This window comes from Scylla paramamosain, chromosome 25, assembly GCF_035594125.1.
Source record: "Scylla paramamosain isolate STU-SP2022 chromosome 25, ASM3559412v1, whole genome shotgun sequence".
Taxonomy (NCBI): domain Eukaryota; kingdom Metazoa; phylum Arthropoda; class Malacostraca; order Decapoda; family Portunidae; genus Scylla; species Scylla paramamosain.
Window position 1 is genome coordinate 18964795 of NC_087175.1, and position 23712 is coordinate 18988506.

Here is a 23712-nt window from a genome sequence, read left to right on the forward strand (position 1 = left end):
TCAATCATCCTCTCCTCTCTGTTTGTATTTCTCTTTCTTTTCCTTTTCTTGCTTTCATTTCCCAAGGCGCTCCTCATCCGTGCCTGGCTGGGTCAACTCACGTCCCTAACTCAGAAACCCGCACTCTGCGCTAAAATAAGTACTCCAGTGCTTCTAATAAATACTAAGGGTTAAAACCCCTCACACAAGCAATGGCCGCTGCCTTCTTTATTGTCTTAAAATTCGTTTTTTAATACTAGAAGAAAACACAAGCCCAGAGAAAACAAACGAGATCTAAAATTCAGTTCAACATGGACCCAAGAGTGGCGAGACACTTAACACTGGCCAGACGGGTCCTGCTGGCCGGGGAAGTGCGAGTCACAGTACACACACTGGCGGGTCACCGAGTGTTCTTGATAAAGAAGGAGAGACTTTTTCAGGGCGTGCGCCGCGTGGGGCGTGGGCGAGGCCGACCGGCGAGTCATAAAAGTAATAGTCGGGGCCGTGATCATCTTGCCCGAAGACGATGGCTTTGCTTTCTCTCCTGTGCCGTGACGTCACTCGCCGCTATATAAGCCAGCCGGGCACCGCCACCAGCACCAGTCTCTTCCGAGCCTTTCCAGCAACAATGGTCGCTAAGGTAAGCTGCTACAGCCCATGACTACTGCTGCTGCTACTGCTACTCATGTTGCTGCAACTACTACTGCTGTTGAAACTGCTGTCTGTATGTTTCAGTGGCCGCCGCCCCGCCTAACTTCCCTCTCCCCGCAGGTCCTCCTCCTCGCTGCCCTCGCGGCCCTGGCTACTGCTGACCAGGCGCCCTCCTACACCCCTCCCCGCCCAACCTACAGCGCCCCGGCACCGTCCTACGGCCCCGCCGAGCCCACCGTGAGTGCCGCCGCTGCCTCGCTGGTCACGGCCAGCCTCGCTCTGTTGTCTGTCTCTTCACACGAATAGTTTGCTGTAGCAATGAACTGACCACCAGATGCATCATTACAGACCAGCAGGTCTCCTGGTATCTGTTCTTCTGCTGCTTATCATATACAACATCCTCCCTTCCTCTCCCTCTCTTCCCACTAACAAGACTCTCCCCTCCCCAGGGACCTGCCCAGTACAACTTCAACTGGGCAGTCAAGGACGATTATTCCGGCAACGACTTCGGCCAGGAGGAGTCCCGTGACGGCTACAACACCCAGGGCTCCTACTACGTGCTGCTGCCCGACGGCCGCCTGCAGCGCGTCAACTACCGCGTGGAAGGCGACTCAGGCTTCCTGGCTGAGGTGAGCTACGAGGGCGAGGCCCAGTACCCCCAGCAGCAGAGCTACGGCCCCGCCCCCACCCCCTCCTACAGGCCCCAGCCCACCAACCAGCAGCCCCAGCCCACCTACGCTTAATATTTATGTCGAATGACCGAGTCTATTACAACGCTTAGCCTCCGAAACGTGCACGTGTGTGAGTGAGAGATGCAATAAAGTATTTTTGTAACTTCCATGCCGCGTATTAGTACAGGAGGGCAACTCACACACCGCCCGCCGCACCCCTCCCTCAGCCACACAGGCAGCTCTGCTAGAGGCACCGCTGCTTTGTCTCGTGGCGTCATCTCCCCCTCCTCTTCTACCTCCCCGAACAAGGAACACTGCTGTGCTGTCTTAATTCACCCTCCATCCATCCATCCCTCCACGTGGTACTTCTATACACCACCCTTCCTCCACGTTACACCGCCGCACTGCCCCTCTGTTTCATCCAGATCGCACCAAGTCACCCCCATCTAAGCGTCTGATCCCTTCACGCAGACTTTTGCTGGAAACTCAACACTGCACGACACATGACCAATACTTGCTTCTCCCTCATCACCTGGCAACACTCCGCCTGATACTGAGACGGCTCGTAAAGACGCTTCCTGTGCCTATCTGGTTTTAATCCTCAGAAGGCTTAAGGTCCCGATGAGTCCCTCCTATACTTCTCCGTATCTGTGCTTCCATGTTCGTTCCTTGTCTGTTCAAATTCTTTCTATCTTTCCTTCTTGCTTTCATGCTCTATCTTTCTAAATTTGTTCACCCATCTTCAACAGTAAAGTGCATCTATTTACGTGTAATTCTAAATGCGATCTTCAGTAAGGATTCCGTAAAGCACTATCAATTGGCGATCTTTCAGCGCTCCTCACTTGATCTAAGTCACCCCTCGTAGGAGTTTTCTGTGAAACTTTTTTACTGTTCTTTGACAAATGAAAAGTCTTCGACAGAGTTTGACATAACTCTTCACCTTCCAAATCATCATCTTGCAGTTCCTATTCCTCTCTGCATCTTTCCTTCACTTTTCCTCTCGTTCAGATATCCAAGTTGTAGATTAGCACTGTTATTCTTCCTAAACCTGTTACCAACAGTAATAATCTACTTTCCATCCATCACTCATCTATAATCTCAGTCGACATCTATGTCCTATCCATTCATGCTGCATCTGTCAGCAGCTTTTTTGACGTGCGAAAGAGGCTCACAGGAAGTTACACAAAACTGAAAAGAAAAATCTAGCCTCATTAATGGCCACTCTCCCCAGAGTTGAGGCGAAAGGTGTTCCAAATGTGTACTGAATGACATGCAAATGTTTGAAGACTAACTTCTGATCATTCATTTGTGTTTGAATAAGGTCAAACAAGTCCTGTCATACATACTCAATGCCTCCACCCTTGTACCAAACACAACCTTCCACAAAAAGTCCCAGAAAGTCTCGTATTTCAACTCATGCAAATTTCTGCTGGTGTTAACTTTCTGACTATCAACCTGTGTTTAATGTCTTGGGATTTATTATTATTACCGCACTCTTATTACTAGCCATATATTACTGAAGACAAAGGTAATGATGAAAACTGAGTAATGACTTGAACTATACTAGATGTATCAATGCAACTATAAGATAACAAAAAAAAAAACTATATACAAGGGAGTGATGGGTCTCAGGGCGAACGCGTCACTATAGTCTGTGGCTTAACAAATCTAAAATCCTTTTACAAATCGAGGTTGAATGAGGTGAGTTACTGCGGACATGAAGCAGATTTGATTACACTCAGTTACAGTGAGATACTATACATATCATCTAGAGTGATGATGGGTGATGGTGATCCCTGCGTTCAGAGCAGCAGGTAAATGAATCGAACAGACTCAGTAGTAAGGCTGTTAGTGCAGAGTCACTACGGAGCTTTAGATGATTAGATATATCCATGGATGGGGATGACAGGTGGAAACAGGTAGTCATGTCTTATGCAGAAGCTGCCACATGTAGTGTGATGGCTCCTTGCAGCTTCCCTTGTTTTATTATGTTTTAATGTTCTTATTTAGGAGGAAACCTGTTGTGTGATTGAAACTCGCTAACTACACGCTTCCTCCTCCTCCTCCTCCTCCTCCTCCTCCTCCTCCTCCTCCTCCTCCTCCTCTTCCTCCTCTTCTTCCTCCTCCTCCTCCTCCTCCTCTTCCTCCTCTTTCTTCTTCTCTTCTTCCTCCTTCTCTTCCCATGGCATCAAAAAACAAGACTTTCCACTTTTTTACTGTCCAGGTTACTATAGAAAGAGCTGACTTCCCTCCTTTCCTCACTAACATTTCGTAACTGAGTGTATTCCTCACCCCAGGCACTCCTCAGGCGGCGGTGTGAGACAGACTGGTTTATCATTTAAGGTTAAAGTTTGAATTACAGAGCGGATCGAAAAAGCCATCTTAATTTTAGTTTATATTTCCTGCCGAGTGTAATTGAGCGTTATTGCGTGTATTCCTCTTGCTAGATACTTATCAGGTGGCAATGTAAGGTAGACTGTTTTATAATTTAAGGTTAGTATTTGAATTAGAGAGGGAATAAAAAAAAAAATTCTTTCCTGTTTACATTTCACGTCGAGTATTACTGAATAAAACTGAGTGTATTCCTTAATCAGGCGGCGGTTTGAGGCAGAATGTTTTATCATTTGAGGTTTGAATAAGAGAGCGGATAAAAAAAAAATGATGATTGTTTATATTTCATGTGGAGCTGTTGTTATGAAATCCTTGAGTCATCGTAAAAGTAAATGACGGCAGGTGTCGCGGGGAGCTCGCCTGAATACAAAGGTGTTATTACACTTCTGGTGCGAGGGAAAGAAAGGGAGAGGTATTTTTTCTGGTGCAAGGATGGAGGGCGACATCATTCACGTTGAAAAAAAAAAAAAGTAATGATGCCTCGCCTCAATTACCCACACTAAATTTGTCTTTTCAATTGTATAATCTTGTCATAAAAATTAACTTATTTTCTTCCCACTTTACAGAAAATGGAACGCCTTTCGATGCCGTGCAAAAAGAAAGCAGACTTTTTTGTAAAAAGATGTAGGCAAACCTTCTCCATACATACACAAATAAGAAAAACTATAAAATAAATGATCCCACTCCTGAATAATCAATACAGCATTAATCTTCTGAATTGTATAATCTTGCCATGAAAACTAACTACTTTTCTTCTCTACCTACCTATCTATCTATCTATCTAAATACCAGGCTGGCAATCCCATACAGGGTGGCCCAGACTTATACACACTCATACACATGTCATTCACATTCTTAGCTCCGTCGGCCCCTGGTGGAAAAGCAGCTTCTCGTGGAAGACCCTACTGCACCCCAGGAGCTTAGGCAAAGCACAGATGGCCACATACTTCCACAGCAAAGCCCGACAGCATATACTAGTTTACTCTTGCGGCTTCATTGACTCATTTACTTCATTCACTCCGTTCACTACACCGCACCTACTCCAATCCTTAGACCTTTTCTTCTCACTCTGTAGAAAATATGACGCTTTCAGATTAAAAGAAGAATCTCTTAACAGACGCCATCATATATTCGTAAGGAAAATTAAACATGAAATTGAGACACACATAGATATTAACCCGCTCTTCAAACTTGTATTATCCTGATCAGTTTCAATCGCTATTATATTTACCTCATAAATATCAACGCATGACTGAACTCTGATGAAAGAACAAATCAAGCATTTCCTGACAGTTCCGAGCAACAGGGAAAGTCTGCAAACACTTTCAACGCGAGGTGAAGGCAAGTGCAGGGCGGCGTGTGTGAGACAGTCTGCCTCACATCGCCCATCACTCACTTGTAACTGTAGGGCGTAAGTTCAAGTTATAATTGTTAGTTGAAGGTTCGGTGTCCAGTCCTGTGTTTAAATACTCTCGCTTTAAATTAGTGTTCTCCTACAGGCTGATAAAATATATAATTGCAGAAATACGCAGTGTGAATGATAAGGTAAACAAACAATAAATTAAATAAACTGTTTTTAAAAGGCCCAATGAATATATCAGTCCCTACAGAACAGAGTCAGAGAAAGCATCATCCGAAATTTGAGAAGTGTCTATACAAAGTGCCTATACTATGCTCATTTTTCATCCTTCTCACTTGTAACATGCTGCACTTTACGTAGAATTCTATCTTCTTTTGTCATGTATGGCTTTAATGATCATGGCACTTCTGAAATCTTCGTTGTAAAAGTTTGCGTGGAGACAAGAGGCAAAAGAAGGAATAGGTTAATTCAATCTTCTTCTTTTTTTAGACTACAGAGATATTGAAGCTAGTTTAATAGAAAATAAGTGTGTAAAAAGTTGTTCCTTACAGGAAAAAATTGTCAAGCAGTAAAAAGTGAAAGCGTTAATTAAACCGTCTTGTCAGTGTTAATACTATTCTACTTATTTTCCGTAGCGACTATCAAGCTGACTTTCCCCACAGCTGTTTATTGCATCCCAAGGACACGCTCCTCTTTATGTAAATATAATGATAAAAAATGCAGTGACATGCTATACTCTCATTAATAAAGGGCATTTTCATTATCAAACGGACGGACAAGCAAAGAAGTGGCATTTGCTGTAATCCATCACACTTACTGCCTGTCTCTTGTAACTGAAGCAAAACACCGAGGCCGAGGTGGAGGAGTAGGTAGAGGAAACAGAATAAAAAAAAATATACCAACAACAACAACAACAACAACAATAACAACAACAACAACAACACGACTCTCACAATAACGAAAATAAATAACGACAACCCGCACACAACCACAACAATGCATCACTAACATCACAGTATCATCTCACAACACCACCTCATCTCACCTCACCTCCCCTCTCATTCTTGCATCACACGCAGCAGCATTAGCCTTAGCATTCCCACAACCCATGGCGGCCGCACTTCACACAACAACGATAACTTCTCTACGTACACGCGGCCTTCCCTGACACACCTTGAACCTCACCGCTGCTTTACTTTCGCCCCATCACGCTGAAGCAATGCACTGGAGCTTGAGATGTCCAGTGAGAAGTATTAAGACAATGATCTACCGCGCGGTATTCTCTCTTCCCACGTGTTAACAAGGCTGAGGGTAGCTGTTCTCCTCTTCTCTCCTCCTCGTGTCACCTCAGCCGTGTTTCTCAGTGACCTTTCCCTCCTTGTACGGAACAGTAATAACCTCGCGAGACACAGAACCGCGGCCTAATGATTGATAATGTAAATATGTATGTTTCTTTTCATGTGCTCGAGTTTGTGCATTAGTTCTTGTTGTTTTTCTCATTGCTATTATTATTATTACTGTTGGTTTTATTCTATTTTTACTGTAACTAGTAATAATTTATCTGATAATAATTGATAATGTAAAAAATATGTGTTTCTTTTCTTTTGATCCAGTTTGTGTGTTAGTTCTTGCTCATCTTATTGTTGTTCTTCTTGGTGTTACTGTTGTTCTTATTCTTCTGTTTCTTATCCTATTTTTGCTATGACTAATAATAAATGCTCTTATGATTGATAATGTAAATATGTATGGCTTTTTCTTTTTTTTTGCCTGAGTTCGCGTGATAATTCCTGTTCTTATTGATGTATTAGTCTTATTAGGTGTTCTTAGTCTATTTCGTAACATTTTTTTTTTACTATTACTGTGATTTTTATTTTTATTCTTTTTCAGTATCATCCTAACTAGTTTTACCTTCAATCGTTTTCTTATTCTTGTTCTTGCTTCTTGTTCTACGCTCTTCCTGTTGCTCTCTTACCTTGATTCTTCATCCCTTTTTTCCTAGTTGTTTTTTTCTTTTATCATTTTCTTATCTCGTTGTTCGCCTTCTTGCTTTTCTCTTCCTTTGTCGCCACATAACCTCGTTCTTGAGACTCCTCAGCATAATCAAATAGACAATCTCTTCGTTGTTGTTGTTGTTCTTGTTGTTGTTGTTGTTGTTGTTGTTGTTGCTGCTGCTGCTGCTACTGCTGTTGAAATTTTCTTCTTCTTCTTCTTCTTCTTCTTCTTCTTCTTCTTCTTCTTCTTCTTCTTCTTCTTCTTCTTCTTCTCCTCCTCCTCCTCCTCCTCCTCCTCCTCCTCCTCCTCCCCCTCCTCCTCCTCCTCCTCCTCCTCCTCCTCCTCCTCCTCCTCCTCCCTTTCTATCTCCTTCTTCTTCTACATCTTCTCCGCCTTCTCTATCATCTTCTTCTCTTTATTCTTCTGTTTCTTACCATTATCATTATTATTACCATTATTTTCCTCACCTTCTTCTTCTTCTTCTTCTTCTTCTTCTTCTTCTTCTTCTTCTTCTTCTTCTTCTTCTTCTTCTTCTTCTTCTTCTTCTTCTTCTTCTTCTTCTTCTTCTTCTTCTTCTTCTCCTCCTCCTCCTCCTCCTCCTCCTCCTCCTCCTCCTCCTCCTCCTCCTCCTCCTCCTCCTCCTCCTCCTCCTCCTCCTCCTTTTTCTTATAAGTCGGCACGGAGCCAATGATGAATGGTTAATAGAGCCTTGATTCCCCTGGCAAGGCTCCAGGAAGTTCCAGGAAGGTCAGTAAGGAAAGCACCAAAAAAAAAATAATAATGAAAAACAAAGGCTTCGGTTATAAAACACTCATAGTCAAACGCAAACTTCCTTGTCCAAGATTTTTTTTTTTTTTTATAATTGACGTTCTATTTTTTTAAAGCATTACGTCGCATGTTTTGATGATGTAGGTGTAATTGTTGCGTTTGTTTGTTTGGCTGCTTGTTTTTACCAGACTGCGTGAAATCTGCGTTAAAACCAGATGGAAACTTTATTGTTTTACATGTACTTACTTTGTATTTAATTATGTTTTTTTTTTCTCTCTCTGAAGCATTACGTTGCATATTATAATGCAAATATGCTTTTCTTTGTTCATTATAACCATTCCACGAATCTGTGTTAAAGTGAAACAAAAACTTTTATCTTACATTTGTTTAGAGTTTATTTAATGATTCTCCATTTTTCTAAGGCAATATCTTACATACCAGTAGAGTACCTGGAAGGCGAATGGCGAGCGAAGCTGTAAGTGATACAACAATGAAAGCACCACCCACATCGACAACTTGCCTACTATTCAAATCACTCTGCCTCAAAACTTTACGAGACCAAAATGGTTGTGCCTGTGCAAAATGGTAGTGGTGAATAGGAAATTTCATTCAGCGTTCAGAGGTATGTGTCCGCTCTTCCTGAGACAAAAAAAATAAAAAATAAATAAAAAGAATGGTGAAAATTACAGAAAACTGATGAAATTCTTTTTCCGACAGCCTTCTACTTTTTTGCAAGTTACCTGTTGACATCATCCAATAGAAGAGATGAAAGCTGTCATATAAAATTGATAAAGTTGTGCTATCATACGGTGCTAATTTCGTTACGATCGGCCTAGGCGCGTAGTTCCGGAGGTGTTAGTGTTTGAATAGCGTTTCAGTTTGGTCGGGCCGGACCGCTCAGAATGAAACAACAACCTTTATGGTAAACTTCGCTTCGCTCGTAATAATGATGTAAGCTTTCTTCCTTTTCCTCATTATGATCGTGCTTCGAATTTAATTTAAAATAAAACTGATACTTCTATTGCCTTACACCTATTTATGCTTTATCTAACGATACTCTATTTTTTTCCAAAGCATTCAGTTGTATATAATTGTGTCGTGCGATCAGAAAAGTGTGACTGTTCCTTGTTCACTGTAGGCGTGCTTCGAATTGGTGTCCGAGGTCTTGAAACGACCCTGCATTACTTGGAAGCAATTTCAAGTTAGTTGGGCCGCGTCTCGCCTAACTCCGCATTCTCAGACATTTCGGAGTCTCATCTCGACCACTTTTAATAAGATCTAGTATAATTCAATGGAATTTTCAAGGGGATTTGCATGTCTTTAAACGTCCCCGTGGTGCAGTGGCGAGCTTGTCTGGCTACGAATCCCCAGGCCCTGGTTCGAACCCAAGCAGGGAGAGTCGACGCAAAGCTCACTCATATGTTCATCCTTCTTTTGGACTGATCAATAAATGGCTGCCTGGGAAACCTGGGGAAAACAAAGAAGACGCGGACGTACCAGTGGCCCAGGGTTCCGCGGTGAGGGACGCCACCCACCACAGACTTAAAAGGCCAATGAGACGGAGATGAGCGCTGAGACCACATATACAACAGAAATATACCAGTACTTAACACACGCGCATTTATAGTGTATGTCCCCCAATTCAACATTACCTTTCACGATTCTAATAGTGGTCTAACAAGGACTCTGCATCGTAAAATGGAAAAACGCCCATGAGAACCAAACTAATCATCTCTGTGGCCTTTGAGATTAGCCTTCATAAGAGTCCAAGCGTTTCGATAATCAGAGCCCAGCATTGTCTTTGTTTTATTAATGTAACGCATGTCATCTGTGTTCAGTCCCTTTCTCCTACAATGTATTTAATGTCCTTCGTGGTTATTGCATGCCTTAAATTACTCAAGGTCAGGCACGAGGGGCGTGTCTCGGTCTCCACCACGCATACAAAAGAGCACCAGCCACGGCTGCACCTCAGACAGGGAAATAAATCAACTAACGCTTCACTGTTGCGGATGAAGCGAAACGAACATACGAAACATTTTTTAAACTCTGTAATCTTGGGGAGACGGCAAAATGAATGAACTTTTCTGTTTTACCTTTTTTATTTATGGAAAACCACAACGAACAGCTTGAATTAACCAATACATTTTACATATATATATATATATATATATATATATATATATATATATATATATATATATATATATATATATATATATATATATATATATATATATATATATATATATATATATATATATATATATATATATATATATATATATATATATATATATATATATATATATATATATATATATATATATATATACTCGTGTATATATATATATATATATATATATATATATATATATATATATATATATATATATATATATATATATATATATATATATATATATATATATATATACAATTTTGGGGGGAGCGGCAAGATGAGCCTTTTTTTTATCTCACTTTATTGATCTATTTACTTTTATGATTTATTAACTTTTTTTTAATTTTTTTTTTTATTTATTTTTTTTTTCTACTACTTTTGTGCCATGTGTCAGTCTTCCTAACATGCAAAATTTGGATGACAAAAAATACACACAGAAACACAAGTAGTCTTCAGATGACGTTGTGTTAAATCAGGTTATATTCATCTGAGTCGATCTCCTTGACACATAAATGGATAGAAAGATACGCAAAGAAGCACAAGGTTTCAGATCACGTGATGTAGGATCAGGGTAAGCTCATCTATATACATATGCAAACAGTACAACAAACCAAATAAGCCGAGACACGTACTTGAATCAGCCAAAGTGAGAACATGGCCCGTATTTAGGAACGCTTCCATCTCGCTACAACTATTTTCCAAGGCCACAGGGATGATTATCCAGGTTTTCAAGAGTGTTCCACTAGTTAATAGTGTAGAAATCTTGTTAATCTGTCACTAGAATCATAAAAAAAAAAAAAAAAAAAAAAATTGAAACAAACCCGTGTAATTTCAACTAGAGTCTTTTGAATGTAATGGAGGTGAGGCGCCTAAGTGTTTGAGAATATGGATCTATGCATGCACGCTAATACATGAAGTGGCCCGCTGCTCACTTAAAACTCATGCTACTCCATTCACGCCATGACCTCGCGCCTCGTCTCAAAAGGCTCCAGTACCGCAGTGCATTAATAACGACTCTGGCAACAGGTTTCTATTAAAATGTAGATCGAGTCAGTTCAAGTATCGGGTCCATATTCGGAAACACTTCCTCGCCGCACCTCCGTTACTTTCAAAAGGTTCTATTTCTTGAAGCGACTTTTAAGTTTCTAATGACAGATTTGCAAGCTTTATAGATCATTATCAGGAGAAACACTCTTGAGAACCTGACTAATCACCTCTGGTCTGAAAATAATCGTGGTGAAGGAAAAAGGGCCTCTAATTGAAGGTGAAAATCGTCGTGGTGAGAAAGCGAAGCGTTTCAGACTACAGGCCCTGAACTAAGAATATACGTAGATCATGTCAGCACAAGTCTCAGCCGCGGGTGGGGGCGTAACGCGATGCAGTCTGCGGTGAGGGCCTACAGCGCCACTCCCTCAGCGTCAGTCGGTCACAGTCAGTGCATGGGGCGCCACGTGCTTGGTGTGCAGTGTAGTAGCCAGCGGCTCACAACAGGAATAGATGCCTTGTTAACCCCGCCCATCAAGGCACGATGCAGATCATGTGTGAGAAGAACAGGAGGAGTGAAGGAACTGAGAGAATGGCTGATCTATTTTATTTATTTTTTATACTGTTCTGATCTTCTTTTCTCGAAATTCAGAGTACTAGAGAGAGAGAGAGAGAGAGAGAGAGAGAGAGAGAGAGAGAGAGAGAGAGAGAGAGAGAGAGAGAGAGAGAGAGAGAGAGAGAGAGAGAGAAAGTTTTATCTTTTCTGGGTTATATGACTATTGAAGAGACTGTAATGCAAATAAAAAGTTTCTAAATTGCATGTAATTACGAAAAATCCGTTTAGCACCAAAACTGACAGACTGATATCTGGCATTACAGTTTCTACTCAACAAACAAGTGTAATGCAAGTTTACAATATAGTTTCGAGATACACCACTGAATAATCCAAACCACTTAGCGCCTGTATTTTATTATTTGCTGAAGGAAATCATCTAGTGTGACTTACATGAAGGAACACGTGCATCACCATCATAAGGGATCACAGGATTACGAAGGCTCAATGATAAGGCTAAATGGCACAGTAAAAAAAATAAATAATAATAATAACAAATAAATAAATAAATAAATAAATAAATAAATAAATAAATAAATAAATAAAGGAAAACAAACAATATAGTAAAAATAACGATTAGAAACAAGTGTTTAAAGATAGCACAAAATAACATAAATGTGTCCTTGTGTTAAAAATTAAATATAAAACATACAGAATTACACAGAACGAGGTGTTGTCTTTATAAATCACAAAAACAAGACAGAAGAAATAAGAGAACCATGGTATTTTTTTCCTCCTTACATGTTCTTTACTAATGCTGGATGGATAGTGTTAAAACGCATTCCAGGAAGATGAAAAAGAGAGGAGGAGGAGGAGGGGGAGGAGATCTTGATCTGATGTTTATATTTAAATTCCTATTATGTATTTAGTTTTATAATGTATTATTTTTTTCTTATTTATTTATTTATTCATTTTCTGTAATCTTATATCGTTTAAATGTTTGCATCTAGATTTCAACCATTTTCTTTCATTATATTTCATTATATTTTAAAGGAGCATTTTTAATAGTCAAGACATCTATTTGTCAAGAAATACATATCTAATTAGCATAAGAGAATAAGAATGTACGTATGTATTCATCTTTACTAAGTACAGACTCATCGCAATATTCATTTTGCTAAAAAAAAATTTTTTTGTAAGAGCTAAAACTAATTTCAAACAAGTCTCTTTTCTAAATTTTATAAGAATACATAAATTACATATTATTATCATTATTATCAACATTCCACTGCTCTATTTATCTCAGAAGTTAACATCACGAGTCTTCTTCAGTCCGTAATAGCCAAGATTTTAATCATTCTTTCTAATCTAAAGCAAGTTTCTTCGCTGTACTGTACAAAAAAAGAAAAAACATTGTCATCATTATTTTACCGCTCTCTCTGCGTCAGAAATTAGCATCACAACTCTTCTTCAGTCTATAATACCCATGGGTCTGATAATTAACTATTTTCTGTACAGTACAAAAAAAAATAAATAAATAAATAAATAATAATAATAATAATAATAATAATAATAATAATAATAATAATAATAATAATAATAATAACAATAATAATAATAAAGATCGTAGTAACATTATTATAATCAACATTTCACTTCCCTCCTTGTATCACAAATTAGGATCACTACTCTTCCTCAGTTTATAACACACACTGGATCTTATTTAAAGCCCGTTTTCTTTCTGTATTGTAAAAAAAAAAAAATGTAAAAAATCTATAAACCTCATCTTAACTATCATCCTCTGTTCTACTTGTATCAGAATTAAGCATCACGACTCTTCCTTAGTTTATAACACCCACTTCTTTAATGCAGCGGTGCAATTAAAAGGGAAGAGAGCAGCGCGTTATGCTATACATGGTGGGTGAGTGTTGCAAGCAGTGTGTCAATGCGGCGTGAGGTACAGGACTGGTGGCGGCCGGTGGTGGTCAGCTCCAGGGAAGGCCTCCACGGTGAATGGTGTTAGCCGAGCATGCAATAACAATAACAATGTGTGTGGGGTAATAATAACAGGGTAAATAGTGGCAAGGTGGAGGTGGTGGTGGTAGTAGTAGTAGTAGTAGTAGTAGTAGTAGTAGTAGTAGTAGTAGTAGTAGTAGTAGTAGTAGTAGTAGTTGTAAATTATTATCATTATTATTATTATTATTATTATTATTATTATTATTATTATTATTATTATTATTATTATTATTATTATCTTTACTTTTATTATTATTATTATTATTATTATTATTATTATTATCTTTACTTTTATTATTATTATTATTATTATTATTATTATCTTTATTTCTATTATTATTATTATTATTATTATTATTATTATTATTATTATTATTATTATTATTACTATAACAATAATAATAATAATAATAATAATAATAATAATAATAATAATAATAATAATAATAATAATAATAATAATAATAATAATAACAGTTATAGTAGTAGCAGTACTAGTAGTAGTACCAGTAGTTGCAACATTAACAGTAGTAGTAACAGCAGTAATACCCGCAAGAAAAACAAGCAACACTAACATCAATACTCAATGCAGTAATAACAGCACATGAACAGCAACAAACTCCCGAAACACAACAGCAATCGCAACACGGGGAGCAATAACAGTAATAACCAAGCAAACAAACCACCATGCAGAGCGACACAAATAGCACCACCACACGAGCAGCAGACCACCAAACAGCCACCCAAGCACCGCCATCTGCCGCCCTTCTCACCGCACCGATCCCATGTACTTACGTCTCGTGGTGGCTTCGGGCGGTGGCACCAGCACTGACAAGGCGTGGGTTGGTGGCGTCAGCGGCCCCGTTTCCCACCACGTGCATCGCTACACTTTCCACAAACACCTTCCTTTCACTTTTCAATACTGTTGGTCGGAGATTCACTGAAGGTTACATGATCATTGTCGCTTCTTTAGGTCAGGCTGGAAAGAAAGCAAATGTACGGTTAGATACCCACCTCACATGTCGCCTGTAAGGGACATGTGAGGTGGGGGGGAAAAAAAGATAATCCACTTCAAGGATCGTAAAGAGAAAATTGTAATTGTAAATCTTACCATAAGGTGTTGAAACGTTAGACTTTGGTACATTTTGGTCAGTCATGTTACGAGGTCACCTTTCCTCCATGACTAATTATAGAGTTTGTCTTGCCAAGAAGGTGTAAAAGGAGGAGCAGGAGAAGGAGTGTCAAAGCAGCGCCGCTAGCTTTCCAAATTTCCTCAAGTGCAGGGGACCCAGACCTTGCAGTAGCTGCCTCAAGGCCGCACTCCTGCCTGCGTTTCTCCCTCACTGCCTTCCTCTTTGCTCTCCTTCACACCATCATCTCCCCTGTGCTTTCCTCTCTGCCTCAAAAATAACTCTTTTCCTCCCCCTCACCTCCTCTATATTCGTGACGTCAGCGCCACTCCTCCGCCGCCGCCACCACTATATAAGCGGGCCGATAGGCAGAGCAGCCACCAGTCCCCGACGAACCTCAGCCCCCGACATGGCCCTCAAGGTACTCCCTCCCTCCTGGCGTGCACACACTCCACACACACCGAACACTCCACTCGTCCCGCATCCAACACTCCGCAACACAAGCTGCTCTCAACACCCACACATGCACCCCATGACATCCTTAATACACCGCCCTCAACACCACGCCACAGCACAACAACTCAACAGACTTTCCCACAACCACCATCACGCCCCACACACAGTCTCCAATGATCCAAACATGCGTCCTGCCAACCACACTGATTTCTCTTTCTCCACCAGCTCGTCCTCCTGTCCGCCCTCTTGGCCGTCGCCCTCGCTGACACGGCTCCCTACAGACCACCCCCTCCTCCTCCTCCGACATACAGCGCCCCTGCGCCATCCTACAACGCACCTCAGCCAGTGGTAAGTTCCTCTCTCTCTCTCTCTCTCTCTCTCTCTCTCTCTCTCTCTCTCTCTCTCTCTCTCTCTCTCTCTCTCTCTCTCTCTCTCTCTCTCTCTCTCTCTCTCTCTCTCACACACACACTCACCGTCCTTCCTTCCCACCCACAGAGTCCCCCCAAGTATGACTTCAGCTGGAAAGTCAAGGACGACTATTCCGGCAACGACTACGGCCACCAGGAGGGCCGCGACGGCTACGACACACAGGGATCCTACTACGTGCAGCTGCCCGACGGCCGCCTGCAGGAGGTCACCTACACAGTTAACGGCGACTCAGGATTCGTGGCCCAGGTCAACTACCAGGGAGAAGCCCAGTACCCAACACAACAGGGCTACGGCTCCGCCCCGTCCTACCAGGCCCCTGCCCCGTCCTACCAGCAGCCCCGTCCGTCCTATGCGTAATGCTCACCACTTGTGAAGGACAAGTCTTCCTGTCTTTGTAAATACTCCACTGTACCAGTGCGTACCTGCTTCTCTGAAGGTAATAAACCCATGCGATGAAAAAAAGAAAACAGTCCTTTCTTCCATCATCCGTTCCTACACAATTTCCCCACTCCTCATCGGAGACTCATCACCACTGTATCATGATGAAAAGCTAATGATCTGAATGAATTTAAAGAACACAAAAGAAGAAAAGTATCAATAAACTTGACGAGTCTTATTATACTGCATACGATAAACTATACAGTTTAATATGAAGTAAATGTTACATGATAAAGGCAGAGGCTTCTCCCCCACCTTCCCTTTCCTCCAACCGTATTTGGCAGGAAGACATAAAGGTTTATGTAATCTGGAAAAGATGAATAACAATATGTACAAGAACACCTACACTGCCCGGGCAGACAACCTGCGTCTGTCATCACATCTTCAAAGAAACGACAAGAAAGTCGACTAAAAACATCTAAATTAAATCCACTACGATAACATATAATATTTTAGTTGCAAATTTAATTACAGGTATTTGTCCAATCCGTTCTCGAAAAGTGAAATTCTTATGTCATCATTGACACCGGCGAGTTAATTATTGCAGACGTGAGCGGCCCGACAGGAGAAACATTTGACTTCCTCTGACGAAAATATTTTACCATTTATGCTGTTTCTTTGATTTGCACACTTCAATCTTTATTAGATGAAGTTGCGCCACACGCTATAGCTGTGCGTGGCCTCTGCGCTCATTTCCGTGTCATTAACCTTTGAGTCTGTAATAGATGACACCCCTTCCTCCGGGACGCAGGGCCACTGGGACATCCCGGTTTCCACAGCTTACCTTCCCCAGGTTTCCTCAGGTACACACTTATCAGCCAACACAAAGGAAGGGTGGACAGCTGGGTGAGCAGTGTGTTGACTCTGATTTTAATATGATTCAGAGATTCTTTTGCTTCTCTCACTGCAGTAACTATTGGCCATTCACTGAAAACTGGTCATCATCGTTGTCAGAACTGCATAAAAATCTTCCTGTGAGGTCTTCTAGTTAAGTGACTGCAAATTTCGAGTTAGTGGCCTTTTTTTTTTTCCTAACGAGCCTATGAGCAACGGCAATAATATGGAAGGAAAAGAATAATTCAAAAGAGGTTTACTCTTCTTTGTTGTTTGCTTTTTATATCCAAGAAGAAAGTTTTGTCTGCCAAAATAATCTTGCTCCCTTTAATTGATTACTGAGAGATAAATGTATGAAAATGTCACTTTCTGAAAAGATAAACCACCTACGATAAATTATTCACAACTCGTTTAATCTGTATTATCTGAGTTGACATACAGTCCTTGCAAAACACTTGCAAAGTCCACACTTACAAAACAGTTATCAGCGATTGTGGCTAATTGCTTTTCGCCAATGGTAAGATTTTTCCTGTTTTTTACCAGAAGACCGATGCTACAGATGAGGACAATTTTACCTCTTAAGTGAATAGAAATATAAGAAGGTCAAAAGTAATTCCGTATGATTAAAATGCCTTACTTCTGCTACACTCATGTGTTCTGAATTTTCCTGTTCTGCATATTTGCTTTTTTTTTTTTTTCTTTTTTGGTTTCGCAGCCAATTTCATCCAAGTGGCTTGCTCAACGTGTTGGTACATTATACCTCAACTTTAAGAATCTTATTCAGACACAGAGATGGAGAAAGGAAGAGGAAGATGAGCACCATGAGGTGGAAAATGGACGAGGAAGAAACTGGGTGAAGTAGAGAAGACTGAGGAGACGGACGTTGTTGTCTACGATGATGACTACAATGACGACAACGAGAAGGAAACGACGATGACGACGACGACGATGACGACGATGATGACGACGATGACGATGACGACGATGACGACGACGACGACGATCACGATGACGACGACGACGATCACGATGACGACGACGACGATCACGATGACGACGACAACGATGACGACGATGATGACGATGATGACGACGATGACGATGACGACGATGACGACGACGACGACGATCACGATGACGACGACGACGATCACGACGACGACGACAACGATGACGACGATGATGACGATGATGACGACGATGACGATGACGACGATGACGACGATGATGACGATGATGACGACGATGACGATGACGACGATCACGACGATCACGACGACGACGACAACGATGACGACGATGATGACGATGACGATGATGACGACGATGACGATGATGACGATGACGACGACGACGATGACGATGATGACGATAACGACGATGACGATGACGACGACGATGACGATGATGACGATGACGACGACGACGATGACGACGACGATCACGATCACGATCACGATGACGACGACGACAACGACGACGACCACGATAACGACGACGACAACGACGACGATCACGATGACGACGACGACGAAGACGACGACGACAACGAAGACGACGATGACAACGATGACGACGACGACAACGACTACGATAATGACAACGACAACAGTGAACAAGACGATGACAACGACAATAATGAGAACAACAAAACAATGACAACAACAATGACCACTACGATGACGACAATGACGAGAAACAAAGATGAAAATGATGACGATAATGACGACAACGACGACAACGACAAGAAAACAAAAACGAAAACGATGACGACGACATCAACATTAACGACGAACACGACAACGATAAACAACGACCAAGATAAAGAAGACGACAACGACAAATGACAACGTTGAAGAAAAGGAGTAGGAGAGTAGATGGAAGAGGAGTGCCGTGCCGTTATCTCTCCATATTTTCTCAAATGAGTGGGACCCAGACCTTGCAGTCCCTGCCTCAAGGCCGCACTCCAGCCTGCGTCTCTCCCTCCCTTCCTTCTTCCTTGCTCTCCTTCACACCATCATCTCCTCTGTGCTTTCCTTTCTGCTTCAAAAATAACTCTTTTGCTCCTCCTCACCTCCACTGACGTCAGCACCACGCCGCCGCCGCCGCCACTATATAAGCTGGCCGAGAGGCAGAGCAGCCACCAGTCCCCGACACACCTCAGCCACCGACATGGTCTTCAAGGTACTCCCTCCTTCCTGGCATGCACACACTGCATCTAATGCACCCAACACTCCACACTCCACAACACAAGATGCCTCCCACACCCACAACCCCAATGCACCGCCCTCAACACCACGCCACAGCGCTAGAACAACACTACATCAAATTTCCCCACAACCACAACCACCACCACGCCCCACACACACTGCCCCCAAAGCACCACACATCACACCCCACACGTGGCAACTTTCCCACACACCCCGCCAACGCCTCTCAACGCGTCCTGCTAACCACACTGATTCATCTTCCTCCACCAGTTCGCCCTCCTGTCCGCCTTCGTGGCCGTCGCCCTCGCCGACAATGCTCCCTACAGGCCACCCCCTCCTCCTCCTCCTCCTCCCACCTACAACGCCCCCGCCCCATCCTACGGCGCCCCTGCACCATCCTACAACGCACCTCAGCCAGTGGTAAGTTCCGCTCTCGCACGCACACACACACACACACACACACACACACACACACACACACACACACACACACACACACACTCACTGTCCCTCTCACCCCTCCTACAGAGTCCCCCCAAGTATGACTTCAGCTGGAACGTCAAGGACGACCTTTCCGGCAACGACTACGGCCACCAGGAGGCCCGCGACGGCTACGACACCCAGGGATCCTACTACGTGCAGCTGCCCGACGGCCGCCTGCAGGAGGTCACCTACACCGTCAACGGCGACTCAGGCTTCGTGGCCCAGGTCAACTACCAGGGCGAGGCTCAGTACCCAACACAGCAGGGCTACGGCTCCGCCCCGTCCTACCAGCCCCCTGCTCCGTCCTATCAGCAGCCCCGCCCGTCCTACGCGTAATGCTCCACCCTCGTGACGGCCAAGTCTTTCTGTCTTTGTAAATACTCCATTGTACCAGTACGTACCTACTTCCCTGAAGGCAATAAACCCATGCGATAAAAAAGCAGTCCTTCCTTCCATCGTCAATTCCTACACATTCCCTCCACTCCTCGCAAAATCATCACCTAATGAAAGCATTGCGGCTGGGGATTCGGAAGAAAATAAAGGAACACAAAGGAAGGAAAACTATCAACAGACCTGCTGGACCTTATGATTGTGCTTTTGATAAATAATTCAGTTCAATATAAAATCAAAGGCATCAGATACTAACAGCGAAGGCTCCTCCCCATTACTGTTACCTTCAGCCACGGCAGACAGGACAGTATGACAGACGATGCAATGTAGAAGAATTGTATTATAAAATGTGTAGAAACTGCAACATTATCAGGACAAAACTACACCGCCATATCACCACAGTAATGTAAGGGAAGCAATATTTCCCCCCCCCCAAAAAAATATAACGATAAAACTTTTTTTTAAATGTTCTGACGATCTTTGCTGCGATTATACATAATACCTTAGTTGCAGTATTTCTACAATCTATTCTTCAAAATTGAAAATGTTGTTAATAGCGACAATGGCGGAAAGGCGTTTTCAGATGTGAGTGATCCTAACGAAGAAACGAAACCAAACGCTGGTTTCGTTTGACAATACTTTATGATTTATATTCAAACAGTTCCGGTTTCTGTCGTTTGTATCATGGACTGTAATCTATTTTTGTACTAATGTTATTAAAACTTTAAATTACTAGAAAACCTTTTATCATTAGACCATCACAGCCTCAACTATCAACTACAGTATCATAGTGTTGTCTTTTTTCATAAATTTCATTTAACCCTTAAATTCTTTTTTTTTTTATGTTTGTCATACATACCTGCTCTCTCTCTCTCTCTCTCTCTCTCTCTCTCTCTCTCTCTCTCTCTCTCTCTCTCTCTCTCTCTCTCTCTCTCTCTCTCTCTCTCTCTCTCTCTCTCTCTTACTTTTCCATCTCGTCTGTGTGTGAGGCATAGAATCAAAATTCCATGTAGTATGTGGTTAAAGAACGAATTACAAATTTTCATTTTTTTTTTCCAATTATTATTATTTCTGGTTTATTATTAAAAGAAGATTCACAAACACTTTGCTTCAACCAACTTTCAACAGTGGTGACTGAAATTTAAGTTGCTTGATATTATATAATTTAGAGATTCTTTTGCCTCGTTCACTGCAGGAAATTGCCGGTCATTCATGAAACATTGAATATGATCTTCGTTGCATCCGATATGAAATACCATGCATCCATCAACATTACATTTCATGTTCCGTTCACAGACCCACCCAGTGACTGTAAAGTTTCTTTTCCAAGTGTTCCTGTTACTTGACTGGAAGTTTTCATGTCATTGGCAAATTTTGTTATTTTGCATAATCGTACTCTTCCATCCTACCCGTCTGAAACTTAGCATGGGATACGCTTCAGGAACACTTATAAATGTTAATGATATATAACGCAGCATTTATAGTGATATTATCTGAAACTCAAAATCAACTGTATTTACCAGTATTAGCCATTACCTACTAACAGTGGTAAGTAATCCTAAAGCGTGCCACATGCACGGGTTTGGAGACAGCGCTAACGGGTGGGTTGCCAGAGTACAACACACAATGCAGCCTCCAGTCCCCGTGACAGCGACTATAGTCACTTGAATAGCAGTTTTCGTGTTACTGACAAATTTTGTTATTTTACAAGTGGCTCACTCATCAATGCCAATACCATGCACTGAAAACAGAAACAAAATAAATGTAAATCTCCTATTCCTTGTCTGACTTCTTTAAAATTCCAAGAGAAACTTTTCGCCGCGAATCTTCTTCACTTCACGTACAGTACAAAAATACCCCATGAAGAGGTCACATAGTTCTCAATTTTTGGATAATCCTCTTTTAACTGTAGTCTTTTGCGCTTGGCACCTTCTGGAAGCCTTTTTTATAACTTTTTGCTGCCTTAGGCCTTAACCCGTCTTACATAAAAATATGCAATCTTTAAGATTCATAGTTCTAATATAGAGTGGCTGAGCGGCAAACGCCATTCAGCATTATCGCCAGTATATACATATAGATATATATAGATACAAAACAGTTATCAGACATCATAACTTTCCTGCTTTTTATCGATGTGATTATCCTGTTTATTTAAGCAAAAAAGACCAATGTTACAGGGAAGATTTTTTTTTTTCATGTAAAGAACTAAAAAAGATAAAGTGATGAAAAGTAATTCCTTACGATTGGGTTCACATTCCTGTGTTACACTCGTGCATGTACTGCATTTTAAAACAGGAACAGAACGAGGGATGAGGATCAACAGAAGGAGGAAAATGAGAAGAAAGAAGAGGCTGTCAAAGATGATGACTAAGAAGATCAACAAGAACAAGAACAAGAACAAGGACAAGAAGAAAAAACAAAAAAAGGACGACGACGACGACGAAGCCGATGACGACGACGAAGACGACAATGACGAGGAAGAAGAGTCAATGGAACAGAGCTGCTAGCTGTCCAAATTTCCTCAAGTGTGGGGAACTAAGACCTTGCAGTGGCTGCCTCAAGGCCGCACTCCTACCACCGCCTCTCCCTCCCTGCCTTCCTCCTTGCTCTCCTTCACACCATCATCTCCGCTGTGCTTTCCTCTCTGCTTCAAAAAATAATTCTTTTGCTTCCCCTCACCTCCTCTGTGCTTGTTACGTCAGCGCCACGCAACAGCCGCCGCTACTATATAAGCGGTCCGAGAGGCAGAGCAGCCACCAGTCCCCGACGCACCTCAGCCCCCGACATGGCCCTCAAGGTACTCCCTCCCTCCTGGCGTGCACACACTGCACCTAAAGCACCTGATAATCCACACGTCCCGCTCCTAGCACTCAATAACACAAGCTGCCTCCAACACCCACACATGCACCCCACCACACCCCCAACATACCGCCCTCAACACCACGCCACAGCGTCCCAACAACACCATAACAAACTCCCCCACAACCACAACCATCACCAGGCCCCACACACACTGCCCTGAACGCACCACACATCACACTCCACACATGGCAACACTCCCATATGCCACGACAACGCCTCTCAACGCGTCCTGCCAACCACACTGATTTCTCTTCCTCCACCAGCTCATCCTCCTGTCCGCCTTCGTGGCCGTCGCCTTCGCCGACACGGCTCCCTATAGACCGCCCCCTCCTCCTCCCACCTACAGCGCCCCCGCGCCATCCTACAACGCACCCCAGCCAGTGGTGAGTTCTGCTCTTGAGCGGTCGCGCGTGCGCGCGCGCGACCGCACACACACACACACACACACACACACACACACACACACACACACACACACACACACACACACACACACACTAATCGTCCCTCCCTTCCTCCCACCCACAGAGTCCCCCTAAGTATGACTTCAGCTGGAACGTCAAGGACGACCCTTCCGGCAACGACTACGGCCACCAGGAGGGCCGCGACGGCTACGACACCCAGGGATCCTACTACGTGCAGCTGCCCGACGGCCGCCTGCAGGAGGTCACCTACACCGTCAACGGCGACTCAGGCTTCGTGGCCCAGGTTAACTACCAGGGCGAGGCCCAGTACCCAACACAGCAGGGCTACGGCTCCGCCCCTTCCTATCAGGCCCCCGCCCCGTCCTACCAGCAGCCCCGCCCGTCCTACGCGTAATGCTCCACCGTCGTGACAGCCAAGTCTTTCACTCTCTGTAAATACTCCATTGTATCAGTGCGTTCCTCCTTCCTGCAAAGCAATAAACAAAGGTAATAAAATCTGTCCTTCTTTCAT

General features: G+C 42.6%; 4 protein-coding genes across 4 annotated transcripts; all 4 read left to right on the plus strand.

Moving 5' to 3' along the window:
- Window positions 1–466: 466 nt before the first annotated feature.
- LOC135113281 (cuticle protein 8-like) lies at window positions 467–1468 on the plus strand. Its single transcript, XM_064028492.1, has 3 exons — window positions 467–619; window positions 751–867; window positions 1080–1468. The coding sequence occupies exons 1-3, from the start codon at window positions 506–508 to the stop codon at window positions 1371–1373; spliced, it is 525 nt and encodes a 174-aa protein (XP_063884562.1). The 5' UTR covers window positions 467–505; the 3' UTR covers window positions 1374–1468.
- A 13505-nt stretch (window positions 1469–14973) lies between these two features.
- Window positions 14974–16026, plus strand: LOC135113284 (cuticle protein 21-like). Its single transcript, XM_064028497.1, has 3 exons — window positions 14974–15095; window positions 15356–15478; window positions 15626–16026. The coding sequence occupies exons 1-3, from the start codon at window positions 15084–15086 to the stop codon at window positions 15914–15916; spliced, it is 426 nt and encodes a 141-aa protein (XP_063884567.1). The 5' UTR covers window positions 14974–15083; the 3' UTR covers window positions 15917–16026.
- A 2849-nt stretch (window positions 16027–18875) lies between these two features.
- Window positions 18876–19989, plus strand: LOC135113292 (cuticle protein 21-like). The gene is made up of 3 exons (XM_064028505.1): window positions 18876–19015; window positions 19312–19461; window positions 19570–19989. The coding sequence occupies exons 1-3, from the start codon at window positions 19004–19006 to the stop codon at window positions 19858–19860; spliced, it is 453 nt and encodes a 150-aa protein (XP_063884575.1). The 5' UTR covers window positions 18876–19003; the 3' UTR covers window positions 19861–19989.
- Window positions 19990–22583: 2594 nt separating this feature from the next.
- LOC135113293 (cuticle protein 21-like) lies at window positions 22584–23696 on the plus strand. Its single transcript, XM_064028506.1, has 3 exons — window positions 22584–22711; window positions 23040–23159; window positions 23305–23696. Exons 1-3 carry the CDS (start codon window positions 22700–22702, stop codon window positions 23593–23595), a joined length of 423 nt encoding a protein of 140 aa, XP_063884576.1. The 5' UTR covers window positions 22584–22699; the 3' UTR covers window positions 23596–23696.
- The last annotated feature ends 16 nt before the right edge of the window (window positions 23697–23712 follow it).

Excerpts from the sequence above, each read along its gene's own strand:
- LOC135113281 (XM_064028492.1), top strand. The coding sequence starts at position 506 with ATGGCTTTGCTTTCTCTCCTGTGCCGTGACGTCACTCGCCGCTATATA. Across the intron at positions 620-750 it reads CAGCAACAATGGTCGCTAAG|GTCCTCCTCCTCGCTGCCCT; the intron begins GTAAGCTGCTAC and ends CTCTCCCCGCAG. Across the intron at positions 868-1,079 it reads ACGGCCCCGCCGAGCCCACC|GGACCTGCCCAGTACAACTT; the intron begins GTGAGTGCCGCC and ends TCCCCTCCCCAG.
- LOC135113284 (XM_064028497.1), top strand. Across the intron at positions 15,479-15,625 it reads ACAACGCACCTCAGCCAGTG|AGTCCCCCCAAGTATGACTT; the intron begins GTAAGTTCCTCT and ends TCCCACCCACAG.
- LOC135113292 (XM_064028505.1), top strand. Across the intron at positions 19,462-19,569 it reads ACAACGCACCTCAGCCAGTG|AGTCCCCCCAAGTATGACTT; the intron begins GTAAGTTCCGCT and ends CCCCTCCTACAG.
- LOC135113293 (XM_064028506.1), top strand. Across the intron at positions 23,160-23,304 it reads ACAACGCACCCCAGCCAGTG|AGTCCCCCTAAGTATGACTT; the intron begins GTGAGTTCTGCT and ends TCCCACCCACAG.